We start from the raw sequence: 17726 nt of genomic DNA on the forward strand, positions 1-17726 counted from the left end.
AATGTTCATTATTACTCAAGGCAGACGAGGCTCATAAATATTACTCAAGGCAGATGAGGCTGATAAATGTTCATTTATCACTCAAGGCAGATGAGGCTGATAAATGATCATTATCATAAATGTTCATTGTTACTCAAGGCAGATGAGGCTGATAAATGTTCATTATCACTCAAGGCAGATGAGGTTGATAAATGTTCATTGTTACTCAAGGCAGACGAGGCTGATAAATGTTCATTATCACTCAAGGCAGATGAGGCTGATAAATGTTCATTGTTACTCAAGGCAGATGAGGCTGATAAATGTTCATTATCACTCAAGGCAGATGAGGCTGATAAATGTTCATTGTTACTCAAGGCAGACGAGGCTGATAAATGTTCACTGTTACTCAAGGCAGACGAGGCTGATAAATGATCATTATCACTCAAGGCAGACGAGGCTGATAAATGATCATTATCACTCAAGCCAGACGAGGCTGATAATGATCATTATCACTCAAGGCAGATGAGGCTGATAAATGTTCATTATTACTCAAGGCAGACAAGGCTGATAAATGATCATTATCACTCAAGGCAGACGAGGCTGATAAATGTTCATTATCACTCAAGGCAGACGAGGCTGATAAATGTTCATTGTTACTCGAGGCAGATGAGGCTGATAAATGTTCATTATCACTCAAGGCAGATGAGGCTGATAAATGTTCATTATCACTCAAGGCAGACAAGGCTGATAAATGATCATTATTACTCAAGGCAAACGAGGCTGATAAATGTTCAGAGGCATAGCTTATCCATAAGTGTTCAGTTTGATTACTAGTTTGTTCCAAACAGCATCATGAATTTCATTTGTATTAATCATGTGATGTGTGTGATTTGGACCTTTTAATGTAGCTTTAACAATTTTGCATTCACATCACTATGATGTCTGCAGTGTGGCAGTTTATAGTGATGTCTAGCATTGGGACATCATGCCATAGACATGTAGCATGATGTCCCACCCAGCCACATTATCCTGACACCAGGCCAACCAGTCCTAACACTAATTTCTTAATGCTGAGCACCAAGTGAGGCAGCTGTTAGTACCATTTTTGTAACTCTTTGGTATGACTTGGCCAAGGATCGAACCCACGACCTCCCGCATCTGAGGCAGACGCTCTAACCACTAGGCCACAGGAGTGGTTTTATATTAATTGCTTTGTGCGAGATGAATTAGGTACTTTTAGCTACATTTAATGATGCTGACCTGAAAATTTATCGAGTTAGGATAAATTTTACAATGCTATGAAATGAACTATAGGCAAAGGGGTCATGTGACAAATGAATATTGCTTAAAAAAGGATATTCATCAACTGCATTTAAATGTAGCCAGTACTTAAATTTGTACAAACGTATTTATACAAGGAATTGATTCTCGATGGGTTTAACTGTTCATGAGGCTTTCTGCAAAGTTTAATCCATCTCAGACACCGGCTGTACATTTGTTTTGGCTTTGGAAAAAGGCTCAAACTTCACACCATTTTCTAATCGTTCAGGATGGTAGTCAGCACATGAACCATAACTACACCTCTTTGCCATTCTTAAATCCACTGTCACATACAAACTTTACACTGATGCAAATGAAAGCAATTAATATGTTTGTATGCTTAGTTGTTACAGCATAGCTTATCTAAGGTAATGACAGATGTGGGATTCAGAATTTGATCTGCTAATAGCAGCTGTCAATCAAAACTTGTGGGAAGATTATTTGTAATATCCACGTATTGTAAACATTATTCATTTACATTTTATTTAAATATTATCTTTTCATTAATGAGGATAATTAGACAATCAATTCTGTGATGAGAAAACAAAATTTTGAACTTACTAAACTTGAATCTGTCAGAGCTGCGGATAAGTGCTGGCCATTGGTTTCATCCTTATGATCTCTCAGAGCCTTTGGTGAAGTAATAGGCAGCTCACACTCCCAACATTGCACGAAAAAGTCAACACTTTGGCACCGTTCACAAAAGTCTCTGGCCATCTCCATGGCAACTGGAACAGGTATTATATCTCCATTGCATGCATCTTCTGTAACAAAAAGAAATAAAGAAAGTAAAAGAAACAATGAGGAAAAAGCACCAGCAGCATGAAATACTGTACTCACAAAATATTAGGAAGAAAAACAAACTGTTAGCAAACTCACAAACTCAGCCAAAATCTCAGACAGATCTGAATCCAAAATCCAATGTATATATTAGTTTTCTTCCTGCCATGAGTACATGTAAAATTTAGCATTTATTAACCTCTGCCCCCCCCCACCACCATATGCAAGGGGAGGAACCATAAAGGGCATAAAGGACACCACACTTGTTACAATTTGCTCAGCAGGGTCGTATACAGAAGAATTTTGTAGGAGAAAAAAAAGCAGACCTGCGAACTCTGATGAGACCCTCTCAGTAAGGCAGCTGATTTTCTTCTGTAAGTCTGACCAGTTTTCAGTACGGTGTAAATAACATAAATAATCATAATAATAATAATAATGAGGACTTTGTATAGCGCCTAATCTTTAGAAGCTCTAAGCGCTTTACAACATTGAACAACACCTATAAGATACAAAATATAATGATATGATTACAAAAACAAACACCATGAAATTAGAAAACATTAAAAAACATGATGAGAATATTTAAGGTACGAAACATTATTAGGTCTTTAAGTTTGTTCTTGCAGTCAAAATAAGTGAGTTCTGAGAGCCCTCTTGAATGTGATCACTGTGTCTTTGTGTCTAAGTTCAGTGGGCAATTCATTCCACGTTGCTGGGCAATGGTATGCAAAAGAATGCTGCCCATATGACTTTGTTTTCAGAGTGAGAATAATGAGTATACGATTGTCAGAAACAGAGTGTAAGTATCTTGCTGATGTGTACACCTGGGTGAGGTCGGATAGGTATGTTGGACTAGAGTCTGACAGTGAAACGTAGCACAGAGAACAAATTTTGCGTTTGATTCTGGATCGAATGGATAGCCAGTGTAGGGTACACTTTTGAATTGATACTCTGTACTTGGTAGCTGGTGCATGTTTGTCAAGCAATGAACGCAGGCAGTTATCGAGTTGTTCTGCGGTCGGAGGTAAGCAAGTTGAAGGTTAGATTGGGTGTCGTGCATTAGTTTGGTTCTATTTATCATATGGAGGTTTCTCTTAGTAGCAGATAAAGGTGGAGGGTTAGGGACTGATACCACAAGATGGCATATAATGCAGAGGTGATCCGATGCAAGGTCATGGGATACCAGGGAGGACCGTAGAATGTTATCATCAGGTCTATGAAGAATCCAGTCTAAAATGTGACCATGTTTATGGGTGGGTTGTTTAACTGACTGTTTGAGGTTGAAAACATTAATGGAATCTATGAGTTTTGATGTATTTGGGTTCCCGGGACAGTCAAAGTGAAAGTTGAAATCTCCAAGAATAATCAGGTTGCCACCTATCGAATTTCCATAGTCCAGGAGATTTGGAAACTGCTCCAAAAAGAGAGTCAGCCAGCTTGTTTTTTCTACTAGAAGGAGGGCAGTATAGGCAGAAAAAATGAACTGACCTTTGCTCCAGTGTGAGTGTGGTTTGGACTAGTTCAAACGATGTGTGGTCAAAACTGAATGTTGTGGTGTGGTTAAGACGTTTTATCATGGAGTTCTTTGTGATGACAGCAATTCCACCTCCACATGGGTGTTAAATCCACACACATGGGCTCATCGCCTGATGTTTTTAGCTATGTTTCTGTCAGAAAAAAAGACGTCAATATTCTGGTTGTTGATAAAATTATATATTTCTATGTGCTTTTCCGGTGGTCCTACTGACTGGGCATTGAATAATGCAATACGCAGAGGTATCTCGTGGATAGTTGACACAAAGGTTGACAAATTAATAGTGATTTGAATTAGGTTATCTAAATTAACAGTCAAATTATTTTTAAAATTGTTGAGCTGAAATAAGGGAGATAACTGGAATTCTTCCTGTTCTAAGCCGGCCAGCTTTGAAACGTTTCTTTTTTCGCTTCTGTTTACATTTGGGTAATGATGAATGTAGTCCCAGTTCATTTAGTCTAGAGCACAATGTAGTGTGGAGAGCCAAGGAGTGATCATTTGAAACAATTAATGAGGGTCCATCGTAGCATAAACGGGTTGACTGGTGAGTATCACGTGACGGCAGTTTGTTCAAAAACAGTGGAACAAGACAGCTGAGAAAAAGGCTAATTGTTCTCATTTCCAAAACACGGAGATGAAGAAACACATACGAATTTAACAGCCAATACATCATGAACACAATAACGTAGATGAAAACAGGCAACAAGCACAAATATCATGAAAACGGCAATAAAAAATGGAACAGCTGCTTCAAGCCGGTTAAGCGATAGTGGCCATCTTGTTTTCCAAAGTGCTACTGTAAAGCTGGAAACATATTTAAAAGTTTGGTATACGAAAAATACAGTGACGGTAAACATTATATTCAACTGAAAAGTTTGTAAAGTACATGCAAACCTTATTGACCATCAGTACAGTTGTCAGTTCAAAACCCAATGCAATGCAATGGCTTCTTGCAATTTCTCAACTTGATGTAGTTCTTGGAATTTTTTCCCATTTTTTCCCATTTCACATGAGGAAGGCAATCATATCTCCCACCATAAGACATACTCAAATTGACATGTTAAGTCCAATACACATAAATGTGCCCATTCCTGCTTTTATTGACAAGAATCTGAATATTCCTTTTCATTCTTCTGTGTTGATTATTAACACTTTTTAAGAGGATTAATTTCTGTTTCATCTTCAACAAACACTGTCTTAAGGGTCATTTTCGCAAGACTTGTGGCAAAATCGTAAGGGTTGGCAGGTCTGCAAATAGAGGACATATAAAATAAGTAAATTATGTTTCTCCAAGAATACTTAACCAATCAAATTACATTAGGAATATTAGCCTGCTACTTCACAAATCCAGCACTAAAAGACAAAAATGGTCTTACTGTCTATATTTGGATAGACAAAGGACAGTAACTCTTGCCCATTACCTCCCCTTGATACCACCAGGTGAAGCCAGATTTTAGCTGAGTGAGACATAAACGTGGATGCTCACATGGTGCGGTAGTTGGGAGGGTTTTTAATTAATATGATTGGATATGTATTCTCAGAGAAACTTAATTTACTTTAAAATTTGCTTTCTCCTTCAAATATGTTTCCCAATCACATTACATTAGGGAATAAGTAACAGGAGGAAGGGATGCTAAGCATCCGGCCTCTACCTCCTTAATCCTTATGTAAGTGGATTTCCCATATGAACGATAACCTGTCTTCTAATGGCCAAAGCAAAACAGCCCGTGATTCCTTGATCTGAGACATTAGTGTGTGTGTATGTATATATATATATATATATATATATATATATATATATATATATATATATATATATATATATATATACACACACACACACACACACACGGTTGAGAAGATCAGCTGAGATCTTCTCATCTACCAAATATTTCACTTCCAAATCCAGCGAAGCTAATGGTCTGTGTTTACTTGGATTAGTTGGGTCTGGTGCATCTGTGCTGCTGCCACCAGTTTTACCAGATCCAACGTTTGTCTCTGCAATGCAAAATCTCTGAGGTACAAACCTGAGAAGGATTCAAATCTGATTCTCACAGAAATGGCTCTAATCTTGTGAGCTGTAATCCTCATGAGGCTCTAATCTGGACATATCTCTGAGTACACCGAGCATATAACCCACTTCAACCACAATGCACGGTGATAACTTATTTTTTTTCTGACCTTGACAAGGAGGCAGTGATATTTGCACATGTCACGATTTGTCTCTGTGTGTCTCCAGTAGTGCTTGAGTGCACAGATGTGAGGCTACTCTTATCTGATGAGATGTCAGAGTACACCAAGCATATGACCCCCTTCAGTCAGGAATAGAGGGCATGAAGCATGATATCCTGTGTTCTGTCTCACTGAGACTGTTTGTAACTTCGGAGCAATAAGCAACATGAGAAGAGACATTGCTTGTACCACAACTTGTTTCTGTGCTTCTCAAGGAGTACTTGAGGGTGCAGACAGGATCTTGCATGGCTGCCTCTCTAGACTCGTTTAAGGAAATGAGAGGATGAATGACGACTTGTCGATTACCTACCAACGGCAACTGATTCTTGGCATCTAGGCCTGGTTGTGTAAGGAGGACTACTGAACAATCTGAACCAGTTCAGGTCAACTGAAAGGGCATCTAGCTTACTGATCCTGCATCTGAAAGCTAAAGCTATCAGAAAGTATGTCTTATGTGACAGGAACTTTAGCGAAGTATGAATGAGAGGTTCAAACTTGCTTGAGCTGAGCCAACCTAGAAATTCCATTTTGGAAACAATGTTATGGATTTTGGTTGCTGGAGACCAAATTGTCTAACATATCTGAGAGATCATTATCATGCCCAATGTCACATCTGCCATGATGTTGGAATGTGTCCGAGATCATTGATCCCTGGGGGCACAAACAGAACCTTGCATGGCTGCTGTTCTCAACCTGGCTATAGAAGAAAGTGAGCTGGGACAGTGGTTGACTATTAACAGGCGGTAATCTTGTTCTGGACTATGAATGAACCCTCCAATCTGAACTGAAAATAATTCCGGTGAACATATAAAGATACAGCCCTCTTACCCTGCATGCTAAAGCTAAAACTTTCAGTAAACATGGTCTGTAGGATAGTGCCTTAAGCGATGTATAGGCTAGAACTTTGAAGGGGTTCAAATCTAACTTTGTTATAGCTTAACAAGACTGGATCCCTTCGGAGACAAATAAGGGATGTTGGTCAGGTAAACCAAAATTGTCTAAAAGATCTGATAGGTCTCTATCCCACACAAACATGTTGCCATGATGCCAGAATTTGTCCAATATCAAAGGGCCGTAGCCTTTGGTAATAACTGGGGTCCAACTGTTTCTCCTCCAATAACAGAGTCAGAGAAAGTTGGCCAGTTGAGGGATAGAGGCACACTGATAGGCGATATAGATGGTTACTCTCGAGATTCTCTCCACAAATAAAGGTTTGAATTGTCTGACTTGCAACGCTGCACTGGTAAAAGCTAAGCATGTAGAAGAAGAGGGTGGTCGATTCAGGTTGGCCAGAATATTCCTGGGTGTATCATTGTTGCGAAAAATAGATTGGTGATACAGGGCTTGTGCCCTCAAAAAAGGGCTATCGGAGTTATCTTTCCATTCTGAACCTGTAATTGTAGCACCACAGGAGGTGTGGCAGAGGCCCACAACCCCTCCCAAATGGCTGACAGTGCATCTCACAGCACAAGCTGCTGTAACTGGGGGGACAAAGGATTGTAGCTGTTGATTCCAACTCGTCGCTAAGCAGTCCATCATCAGATGCCCTTGAAGTGTGTGAATCCGAGTGACTACCAACTGATGGAGGGGACATTTCGTGTTATGGATATGACCCTTCCGGATTGATTCTTGGTGAAGCCACTGATGCAGCCTGAAAGTGTCTGAATTGTATATTGATATGAAGATTGTTGCACCCATCACAGAAAATGCCATATCAGAACACCAGATAAGTGGTCTGGTGCCTCATTGTTGGAAGATATAGGTCATCAATACCTTTCATTTCTGTAAAGATCAATCCTGGGGGGCGAAACGGTCCTCTTTTTCAATCTGTCAACAAAGAGGACCATTTTGCCCCCAGGATCCGTCTTGACAGAAATGAAAGGTATTGATGAAAGCGTTCCTTTCTATGATACTGATGTGTAGAGGCCGTTCCCCAGGTGTCACTAACAGTAGTGAAGGTCAGCAACAGGTGGGTACTCTCACCATGTGCAATGGCAGCGGTACTTTATGTTATTTCCGCCTGGGGTTTTTCAGCAAGATTCCAATGGTCAGCCAGTGTGGATTGCCCCATTGACGTGGGAATGATTGAATTTCAGGTATGATCATGACTGCTTGATTAAGAGGATGTAAAACGGGACCCCAATGACCTGGCAAGGTCTGCATGACAAGACAGCCGAGTCGGGTCAAGTCTGCTGCCATATTATAGCTGAGGAGTTGCAAGAACTCTCCCAATGAAATCCAAATCTTGATGGAAACAGACTTGAGTTGAACAATTCTGGGAGCGCAAACACATGGGGATAACACCAAATTCCAGCTGGATAAGAAGTCCATGCCCAAATGAACAAAATTCTGAGATGGATGGAGGGTTGAATTTCCAAGTTCTTGAAAAGTCCCGGATGATCTAGCAGAGAAGGGAGATTGTTCTGCATTGGAGTAGGATAGAACTTATGATGTGTTTCTTCAAGATGCTGCCCAGGTACGCTGCTGTCGATGTAGATAACACCGCCCAGAATGGGGAGATGGCGGAGTTCCTAGTGTGAGTGAAAGACCAGGGATTGATATGGGCTGAACGGAATAAAGGTGAGTTGATAACGGTATGGCAGTAAATGTGGAAACTAGCAAAAGACAGAGTGGATAGGAACGTGGAAGTATACATCTGTCAGATTTTGACTAACGGCATACTCGCCCCATCTGATGGGGAGGCAGAATGACATCACCTTCCCTGTCTTGAATATTGTGAGGAGGCACCACTTGCTGCTTGTATTTCAAAAGCAAGTCTTGAGTAACTCAATGGGGAATGTGTCCTTAGCACAAGTTCCTGCGCCTTTTATGAGTGACGATATCCTGTTATCTAAAGGCATCCATCTCATGATCTGATGGTCTACTGTGTGGAGAGGTGAGGGAAGTGTTGATGAACGATATCTGAAGCCCCTCCGACTGACCTGGATCAGCCAACCCCCTTATGATGGAACAGGGAGGTCCAATGAGCTCAAATCGGTTTCATACAGCCACTGTACTAATCTATGATAGGGGTTGATGTGGGTGCACATGCGACTATCAATGACTCATCACCCTTACTGTGTGCCTTGTTATCATCTGGCTCAGGTCATGCTGGGTGGCCTTGACAACTCTGCTCAATCACATCTATGCAAGACAAGAGCACTCCCTTGAGTATAAGCTGTGAGTACTGCAACATCTGGCATTGCCGGTAAAGAGAGCACTGCTGTCCGTTCCAGCACTGTCTGCAGTGCTGTCCTTTCCCGCACTGTTGGCATCGCCACACTGCCATCCTTTCCATCAATGCCGGTATCTCAGACCTTTCCCATACTATCGGTATTGCTGTACTACCAGTCTTTCCAGCACCGTCGCTGCATATGTCAGTCTGGCACACACCTGTGCAGGCCACTCCAAAACCGTGGCTCAATGGGCAGAAATTGTTGGTGAAATAATATGTTGCAGACAGCCCAGCTAGATGGACAAAACTATCATTAAGATCCCCCAAAACAATGTGCAGTTGGCCCATTCCGGTCAAGAGGTCTCCATGCTGGGATGGCTGGACTGCTGGTAATGTGCAGCAGTATTATTATTATTTGGGTCCAGCTGATCAAATGTAAATCCCATGCACCCTGACTTACTGGCCTGAAGGTCATGCTCTGACATGTGGAGGCCTACACCATCTGGTTTGCCTAAAAATGGGGAATGCTCCCCTAATGTTATGCTCAGATCAAAGAGATTGTGGCTTCAACTGCTATAGTGATTCACGCATCTTATCCAGCAAATGGTCCCCTCCTATATTCCCTCTGTCCCCTTACGTAATAGTGTGTTGGTTCCGTGCGATGAACTTTAGCCGGGGGTGGGATTCCAGCAACCCCCAGCAAGGCTTGCTACTGAGGCTGATTTGGGTGGAGACTAAAGATGTCAGAGGTATCCTGCCGTGACCTCGACCATCTCTCCTTCCCGTCTGCCACCATCTGAAGTACAGCAGTGCATGTGTTTTCCAACCAAACACTGCATATTTAGCTCCTTCCCTTCAATGCCGAACTTTGTAAGGTCTGCAGGCATGGTGCACATTGTTCTAAATAACACTGCTATGAATGGCTGCATTTCAGAAACAGAAATATAAGCTACTGACCTGTATTTAATCCAAAACTATTTACGAGGATTTGTTCTAAACAATAACAACAAAAAAACTATGATTATTGCTCATCTAAACTCTACAGTAGGTTAGTGCTGTGGATGAACGTGACAATAACTTATGGACAAGACAAGCATATGCTACCTTACTTAATTTGTCATTCCATACATTAATACATGTACACATGATTTGCAAATATAAATGTGAATGATTTATGATAGGTGTAAATCTTTATTGCTACATGAAATTATTTTGACAAGATTGCAATATTTTAATGAACAAAGAATAGAAGAACAAAATGCATATGCAGCAAATGCAGCCATTTTCCTTCTTAAACATTATTAAATTTTGACCTTGTGAACTGATTTTGCAGAAGGATGGCCTCTCATGTCAGGTGGTACAGTGCTGTATACATACCTGAAAATGGATAAGAAATACTTTTGTGTCCTGAGCTCTCAAAGTGCCTGTAACAGTCTCCAAAACTGCTGAACAACAAAAAACAATGGGGACACATATAGGCCCCTATGGCTATAGGTGGATAGAATGGGAGATGGTCCATGTCAGATATGTGCTGCAAACATCTATCCTTTTCCTTTAAAAGAAAAAAAAAATCAAAAAAAATCATGCAACAGATAAACTGTCCACATGTTGATCAAGACAACAAAAAAATACAGCCCATTTTTTTGATAGTGGTGATTTTGACAAGGATGAAAGGAATGGTGTCAGTGATGTGCTACTACTATTTTATTATCTACAGCCTCAGTGTGAATGTGATTTGATTTTTAACGTAGCTTTAAAAAAAAAATTCAGTCATATCACTATGATGTCTAGAGTGTGGCAGATTACAGTGATGTCTATCACTGGGTGATCATGCCGCAGACATGTAGCACGATGTCCCACCCAGTCACATTATAATAATAATAATGACTTTATTTAAAGAGGGTAACTCAATTAGCTAAGAACTAATCTACCATGAAGCCCATATACAAAGGAATTTATTTATTTTAGCTGCATCTCTGAAGCCACTGGATATATTGGGTTTGGATGAAGGAAATAGAGTGGAGATTTCTAATCTCAACTGGAATACTATTCCAGAGCAAAGTTCCAGAGTATTGAAAACTTTTTTAAAATAATTAATTATTTGATTTGGAAATTTTATACTGTTTGGCAGACATTGATTGCAGGTGGGGAGTATTGCCAGGTAGCCTATACTGGAATAGTGATTGTAAATATTCAGGAGCACTATTATTGGATATCCTGTACATTAATTTGGCTTTTCTCAAACAGATTTGTCTTTAATAGGTAATATTTTTAACTTATCAGCGAAATTTTCCTTGCTTTCCTTCTGGATTGATATTAGCTCAAATGCTCTTTTTTTGAAGATGTGCCAGCTTTGCTATATTTTTATCGTCTGAATTATCCCATACTGTATTACAGTAGACTAAATAGGGTTGTATGTAACTGTTATAAAATAGTTTTCTGTGCCTTTCAGGAAGAAAATGTCTTATCATACTGCGAAGCCATAAACTTGAATTGACTTTTCTTTACTGATATGTTTGAGATGTTCAGTCCATGATAGATTATTATCTACCAAAACACCAAGTAGTCTATCATGACAGACCATTTGCAAATTTATAACCTTCCATGTCAGACATAGTTCATCACTATCAAGATTTGTCCTTTTTTGCCGTGCTGTGATAAGTAATATTTAGTTTCACCAGTATTTGCCACCATGCCATTGCATGTGCATCAGTTGTCCAGTTTGTTTAGGGCATTCTGTAAAGAAATTTCAAGATCATGCTTTGTGTTTTGAATGTCTGACAATGTTGTGTCATTTGCATAGAGATCTGTAGATGATATTAAGTCCCTTAGTAAAATTTCATGTAGCAATAAATAAAATAAACAGTAATGGACCTAGAACTGAGCCTTGTGGTGCTCCTTATCTTATTGTTTCAGGTTCAGACAGAACATCATTTATATAAACATGTTGTGTTCTCTCACTTAAGTATGAAACAAACCATCTAACTGTGCTTTCATCACATTGGTAGATTTTCAGTTTCTTCACAAAGGATTGCATGATCCACCATGTCAAAAGCTTTCCTGAAATCTATGAATACTGATCCTATTATTCTACCTTGTCATTATCCTGACCATCAGGCCAACCAGTCCTAACACTAACTTCTTAATGCTGAGTGCCAAGTGAGGCAGCTGTTAGTACCATTTTTATTAGTCTTTGGTATGACTTGTCCGGGGCTCGAACCCGCAAACTCCCGCATCCGAGGCAAACACTCTAATCACTAGGCTACTGGAGCAGTCCATTTTTGTTAAGTCCTTGGTATGACTTGTCTGGGGACTGAACCAGTGGAGTGGTCTATCTACAACCTACAATCTTTAAAATTTACATCAATATTAACGAAAATTTGAGTATAAATGATATAGGAAGCATAAAGTATAGTTGTGTGTGCTCCTTTGTTGTTTGCTGTAAATTGCTTTGAGCACAAAACTTGGGTTTGAAACTGGTGAACATGCTGCCTTTCCCTTTATCAATACAGCCTATCTCAAATGTCTAAATTTCATTTTAAAAAATACCTTAATATTAAAATCAACATTTACAAACCTAAACAGTGAGGGTAGAATTTTCCCTACTGAACACTTATGAATATTGAAGGATTATTTTTCTCATTTCTGTCTAGAAAGTGTAGGTCATAAACAAAATGGTGCCCAGGTGGTACTAATTAAGCATTAAAACAAACAAAACATACATACAAAATATTTTCATATGTAAGGAGAGGGTAAAATGTTTTGTTTGTTGTGAAAAATTCATCAAAACCTCATAAAAAAAGAAGAACCAGCTGCATTAATGTCACAGAATTGTATAAATCCCTTTATTTATTAAAAACATGTACGTGAGGTTTTCGTGTTTTGTGTACAATATACCCAAGGGTGACTTATGTATATTGTACAATATTTTGAAATAGTGAGTTTGGTTCATCCTATGCCGCATGTGCAAAGTGCTTTCAATAGGAAAAACCAAATAGTTCCAGCGCACAGACAATGTATGGCTACATCGTCTGTGTATAAATGCCTCACCATAAGACTAAATCTTCACATTATGGAATGTCTTGTCAGTGAGCAGTCTACTTAAGGACTTGTACATCTTCAGCTGTAAAGGTATATGAGTTTTTTTTATTAATTTCTTGTCTATAAAGTATAACTATTGTACTACCACATTTATTTTTGTATATTTTCTATGTAGCTTTGGCTTATATAGCTTTGGCTTATATAGTTTAATGCAAATATTTTCTATTCTTGTTTGTGACTTAGCAAGAGATCTATATTAGCAATATAAAGTTGCATTTTTAAGAGATGTTTAGTACCATAGGATTCTTGTTGGGCACAGTTAGGTTCACTTCTGAGTTGTACATTTCATATTTAACCAAAGCAGCCAGAGAACTAATCCAAACCTATAGTACTTCCAAGTTTAGATCACATTTACATGGGTTTTACAGAATGCCTTTCACTTACCATAAATTCTGCATCACAAGCTGCACACATGTAGGTGAGGGGATCTACAGGAAGCTTGGTGTCCTCTATTTTAATGAGAGGATTGCATGGAGAGTGTGCAAACAGATTCTCGTGGTTTGCTAAGCGTGGCCAGGAACTGAACTGGGCACCGCAGTTTAATACAGAACACACCAAATTTTCATTTATTGCTGACTCCTGGGGAAAATTGACAATATCATATTGCTGTGTTGTGTCCCATGCTGGTACAGGAGATGAAGATCTCTCATTTATTCTATGGACTTGTACTGCTAACTTATTATAATCCAAGATCCGACGGGCATTACAACCAGTATCTGATCTTATATTTACAGAATTACTGTGCCCTGGAACTGAAGTGATCCTGCGACTCGCATTAATTTGCCTTCTTTCTTCTTTTCCAACAACATCTGAAGAAAAAGAAAAAGGCATTGATGCAATTGTTTTTGAATAATTGTCAAAGAATTTTGTAGTAGATTAATGTTGCATGTTTTCTCAGATTTTAATACAAATACTCCTACTACATCTGTAACATGCTGGAAATAGGAATGACAATAACCCCAACGACGATGTGAGGTTGTAAACATGGTTGTGTAAGATCATTACTGCATGCTCATCAGCTTTTCACTGTCTTTTGTTGGCTTTAATGGTACCTTATGCACATTTTTCACTGTCTTTTGTTGGCTTGAGTGGTACCTTATGCACATTTTTCATTGTCTTTTTGTTGGCTTGAATAGTACCTTATACACATTTTTCATTGTCTTTTGTTGGCTTGAATGGTACCTTATGCACATTTTTCATTGTCTTTTTGTTGGCTTGAATGGTACCTTATGCACATTTTTCATTGTCTTTTGTTGGCTTGAATGGTACCTTATGCACATTTTTCATGGTCTTTTGTTGGCTTGAATGGTACCTTATGCACATTTTTCATTGTCTTTTATTGGCTTGAATGGTACCTTATGCACATTTTTCATTGTCTTGTTGGCTTGAATGGTACCTTATGCACATTTTTCATTGTCTTTTGTTGGCTTGAATGGTACCTTATGCACATTTTTCATTGTCTTGTTGGCTTGAATGGTACCTTATGCACATTTTTCATTGTCTTTTATTGGCTTGAATGGTACCTTATGCACATTTTTCATTGTCTTTTATTGGCTTGAATGGTACCTTATGCACATTTTCGTTGTCTTTTGTTGGCTTGAATGGTACCTTATGCACATTTTTCATTGTCTTGTTGGCTTGAATGGTACCTTATGCACATTTTTCATTGTCTTTTATTGGCTTGAATGGTACCTTATGCACATTTTTCATTGTCTTTTATTGGCTTGAATGGTACCTTATGCACATTTTCATTGTCTTTTGTTGGCTTGAATGGTACCTTATGCACATTGTCTTTTCGTTGGCTTGAATGGTACCTTGTACACATTTTTCATTGTCTTTTGTTGGCTTTAATGGTACCTTATGCACATTTTTCATTGTCTTTTTGTTGGTTTTAATGGTACCTTATGCACATTTTTTTACTGTCTTTTTGTTGGCTTGAATGGTACCTTATGCACATTTTTCATGGTCTTTTTGTTGGCTTGAATGGTACCTTAAGCACATTTTTCATTGTCTTTTGTTGGCTTGAATGGTACCTTATGCACATTTTTCATTGTCTTTTGTTGGCTTGAATGGTACATTGATGCACATTTTTCATTGTTTTTTTGTTGGCCTGAATGGTACCTTATGCACATTTTTCATTGTCTTTTGTTGGCTTGAATGGTACCTGATGCACATTTTTTATTGTCTTTTGTTGGCTTTAATGGTACCTTATGCACATTTTTTATTGTCTTTTGTTGGCTCGAATGGTACCTTATCCACATTTTTTTGTCTTTTGTTGGCTTGAATGGTACCTTATGCACATTTTTTATTGTCTTTTGTTGGCTTTAATGGTAACTTATGCACATTTTTCATTGTCTTTTTTTTGGCTTGAATGGTACCTTATGCAAATTTTTCATTGTCTTTTGTTGGCTTGAATGGTACCTTATGCACATTTTTCATTGTCTTTTTGTTGGCTTTAATGGTATCTTATGCGCATTTTTCACTGTCTTTTTGTTGGCTTTAATGGTACCTTATGCACAATTTTTATTGTCTTTTATTGGCTTTAATGGTACCTTATGCACATTTTTCACTGTCTTTTTGTTGGTTTGAATGGTACCTTATGCACATTTTTCATTGTCTTTTTGTTGGCTTTAATGGTACACACATTATTAGCCCCATCATGCCAAGGAAATGGAAGCCAGGTATTTGCACATCCACAATGAATCCAAACTGTTCCGCACTCATATTAAATCCAATCTGTTTTCAACACTCACAATGAATCCAAACTGTTCCACACTCATATTAAATCCAATCTGCTTTCAACACTCACAATGAATCCAAACTGTTCCACACTCATATTAAATCCCATCTGTTTTCAACACTCACAATGAATCCATACTGTCCCACACTCATATTAAATCCAATCTGTTTTCAACACTCGCAATGAATCCAAACCATTTCCACATTCACACTGAATCCAAACGATTTCCACATTCACACTGAATCCAATCAGGCTCCATACACACACTGAATCCAATCAGGCTGTATACACACACTGAATCCAATCAGGCTCCATACACACACTGAATCCAATCAGGCTCCATACACACAATGAATCCAATCAGGCTCCATACACACACTGAATCCAATCAGGCTCCATACACACAATGAATCCAATCAGGCTCCATACACACACTGAATCCAATCAGGCTCCATACACACAATGAATCCAATCAGGCTCCATACACACACTGAATCCAAACTGATTCCACTCACTGAAACCACACTTGCATTGAATCCACAACGGGTATACACTCACAATGAATCCACTGTTTCAAAACTTGCACTGAAAACAGTCTTCATACTTAATCTAATCTGTCGACACACTCACACTGAATCCATTGTCTCAATACTCACATGTAATCCTGTCCCCATGCTCATACTGAATCAACACTCACATTGAATCCAATCACACTGAATCCAATATGTTTCCAAACTGTCTCTACACTCACAATGAATCCATACTGTCTCCATACCATCTCAGCTTCAGTGTATTTATCCTTTTTTCTTCCGACACAGCTCATCAATCCGTTACAATTGTTCTGATCACATTTAAAATCCATCCGAAAATAATATCCCAAAGTCTGAATTGCTGTGCTCGTGTAACAAGCACTAACCCATACTTGGATGGTCAGACAAGATAAATCCCCACAGAATGAAGGACAAGGAGACACCTAGCCAGTTGAATGGACAAGACTGCCATTTTGATCTTAAAGTTACATACAATTCTACAAGTGTTTACAGCAAGTTTTACATAAAAACAAAATGGATCAACAAATAATATGCATGCCCATCAAACTTTTGGCCTTTTTTCAACATTATTTGTTAGATGAATTTAAAAGCAAGATATTAAATCTGCTTGTCATATTGGTAAAAGAAGTACTAGTAGTAGCATCAACAGTAGCAGCACATCCGCGAGACGGCATGGAAATACGTATTCAGATACTGTCATTATTATTATCATCATCATCATCCTTATCACCACAGCTACAATCAGAACAAATACGAAATGAAAATAGCATAATCTACATGTAGTGGCAGCACTGATACAGTACGGTTCATGTGTATTTTCAGAACCATAAGCATCACAGTGTAGGTGGAGAGCGGAGACGATTAAGAATAAAACCATCCACCAATCTCTCCACGTGTCCTGATGGAGCTGCTGTGATGGCTCAATCTGCTCTGCACACCATGCTTTCTTGTGGAGTTCTCGAGGATGACCACAGCGGTGTGGACGTGATCTCTATCAAATGGGCATGGTTTACTGTGCATTACCAGTGCAAACATGATCTTTAGGTTTATGGAGAGAGAGGCGCCAATTTATCTACAATCATATCAGATGACTTTACACACTTCATAGTTCTAATGAAGATTATATAATAGATCAAATTTCAAATCAAATTTTAAATAATATTAACATAGTCGCAATGTCTCGAAAACTGTAATAAAAATACTGTACTTTTTTCATTTACAAAAGACTGATTGACACCGTATGCATTGAGGTGAGGAGACCTTGTTGATCTTCTCTTGAACAGTACAAAGTTATCCTACTGTTTAAACATGAAA

The 17726-nt window shown here is 38.7% G+C and overlaps 1 protein-coding gene across 2 annotated transcripts in view; it reads right to left on the reverse strand.

Moving 5' to 3' along the window:
• Positions 1–17726, reverse strand: part of LOC149807719 (uncharacterized) — a 105645-nt gene that overhangs the window by 70178 nt on the left and 17741 nt on the right. For both annotated transcript variants that reach the window (XM_089969726.1, XM_089969718.1), the window contains exons 5-7: positions 13506–13930; positions 10398–10572; positions 1861–2063 (exon numbers count right to left, since the gene is read on the reverse strand). In XM_089969726.1, coding sequence (XP_089825852.1) covers positions 1861–2063; positions 10398–10572; positions 13506–13930 — 803 coding nt within the window. The remainder of the gene's footprint in view (positions 1–1860; positions 2064–10397; positions 10573–13505; positions 13931–17726) is intronic.

Source organism: Sinohyriopsis cumingii, chromosome 1 (assembly GCF_028554795.1).
Source record: "Sinohyriopsis cumingii isolate HCF-2022 chromosome 1, ASM2855479v2, whole genome shotgun sequence".
NCBI lineage: Eukaryota > Metazoa > Mollusca > Bivalvia > Unionida > Unionidae > Sinohyriopsis > Sinohyriopsis cumingii.